At 45.4% G+C, this 1,708-nt stretch overlaps 1 protein-coding gene across 1 annotated transcript in view; it reads left to right on the top strand.

Annotated features, from left to right (window-relative positions):
• The window catches only part of SF3B3 (splicing factor 3b, subunit 3, 130kDa), a 59,794-nt gene that overhangs the window by 15,819 nt on the left and 42,267 nt on the right, over nt 1-1,708 (top strand). Inside the window, exons 4-5 of the mRNA XM_011976822.1 lie at nt 418-590; nt 1,325-1,328. Coding sequence (XP_011832212.1) covers nt 418-590; nt 1,325-1,328 — 177 coding nt within the window. The remainder of the gene's footprint in view (nt 1-417; nt 591-1,324; nt 1,329-1,708) is intronic.

The following is a 1,708-nucleotide window of genomic DNA, read 5'->3' as shown; positions in this document are numbered from 1 at the left end:
TTTTTTTTTTTTTAATATGAGACAGAGTTTCACTCTTGTTGCCCAGGCTGGAGTGCAGTGGTGCGATCTCAGCTCACTGCAACCTCTTCCTCTCGGATTCAAGCGATTCTCCTGCCCCAGCCTCCCAGGTAGCTAGGATTAGAGGCATGTGCCACCACACCTGGCTAATTTTTTGTATTTAGCAGAGATGAGGTTTTACCATGTTAGTCAGGCTGGTCTTGAACTCGTGACCTCAGGTGATCCACCCGCCTCAGTCTCCCAAAGTGCTATTCTAATGATAGACAACAGAATCCTGAGTTGTTATACTTGTAGAGTTACTGCTGTTAATAATGATTAAAAGAAAAGCATGATGTGACTAGTTCTGTAAGTGTGTCTTCTCATCTGGGAACTTGTATGTTTTATCTCCTTCAACTACAGGTGCCATTGAGAAACAGAAATTGGTGTATATTTTGAACAGAGATGCTGCAGCCCGACTTACCATTTCATCTCCCCTGGAAGCCCACAAAGCAAATACTTTAGTGTATCATGTAGTTGGAGTAGATGTTGGATTTGAAAATCCAATGTTTGCTTGTCTGGAAATGGATTATGAGGTAATGGGGACCCTGTCTCTTTGCATTTCTTTCAGTCACCTCGTTGTTTTTTTAAAGATTGTTTTCTTCCTTGTGCATATGTGTTTTTTTTGTTTGTTTGTTTGTTTGTTTTTTTGAGACAGAATCTTGCTCTGTTGCCCAGGCTGGAGTGCAGTGGCAGTCTCAGCTCACTGCAACCTCTGCCTCCTGGGTTCAAGTAACTCTCCTGCCTCAGCCTCCTGAGTAGCTGGGACTACAGGCACTGCCACTGCGCCCAGCTAATTTTTGTGTTTTTAGTAGAGATGGGGTTTCACCATGTTGGCCAAGCTGGTCTCCTGACCCCAGGTGATTGGCCCACCTCACCCTCCCAGACTGTTGGGATTATAGGCCTGAGCCACCTTGCCCAGCCCCTTGTTCATGTCTTAATTCTGTCCTGCTAGCACATCTTCTCCATATTCCAAATGCCTTACTGAAATTCTTTGGGATGCTTCAGAGGTTAACCAACTATTTAATAGTCTTTCTCTGATTTAAGTAATCTCTCTATGGAAATGAGATATTTATTGGGAAAAGCTTCATGAAAAAGGTGAAGCTGTGTTTAAGGTATTTTTTCACAGAGCATACTATTCTTTGCCTTGAATGGAAGGCAGTGTTCTCTAGTAGAGAGATCCCTGGATCCAGAATTTGGAGATTGCAGTTCTCATTCTAGCTCTGTCATTATCTTGTAGCATAAACTTTGTCAAACTATTTGGCGTCAGCCAGGTATGGTGGCATGTGCCTATAGTCCTAGCCGCTTGGAAGCCTGAGGCCCAGGAATTCTAGGCTGCAGTGAGATAAGATTTTACCACTGTGGTCAGGTGCAATGGCTCATGCCTGTAATCCAGGCACTTTGGGAGGCCGAAGCGGGCGGATCACCTGAGGTCAGGAGTTTGAGACTAGCCTGACCAACATGGAGAAACCCCGTCTCTACTAAAAATACAAAATTAGCCAGTCGTGGTGGCGCATGCTTGTAATCCCAGCAACTCGGGCGGCTGAGGCAGGAGAATCGCTTGAACCCGGGAGGCGGAGGTTGCGGTGAGCTGAGATCGTGCCATTGCACTCCAGCCTGGGCAACAAGAGCGAAACTCCATCTCAAAAAAAAA

This window comes from Mandrillus leucophaeus, unplaced genomic scaffold (genome assembly GCF_000951045.1).
Source record: "Mandrillus leucophaeus isolate KB7577 unplaced genomic scaffold, Mleu.le_1.0 Scaffold17, whole genome shotgun sequence".
Lineage (NCBI taxonomy): Eukaryota > Metazoa > Chordata > Mammalia > Primates > Cercopithecidae > Mandrillus > Mandrillus leucophaeus.
This window is presented reverse-complemented; position numbering and strand designations above follow the sequence as displayed.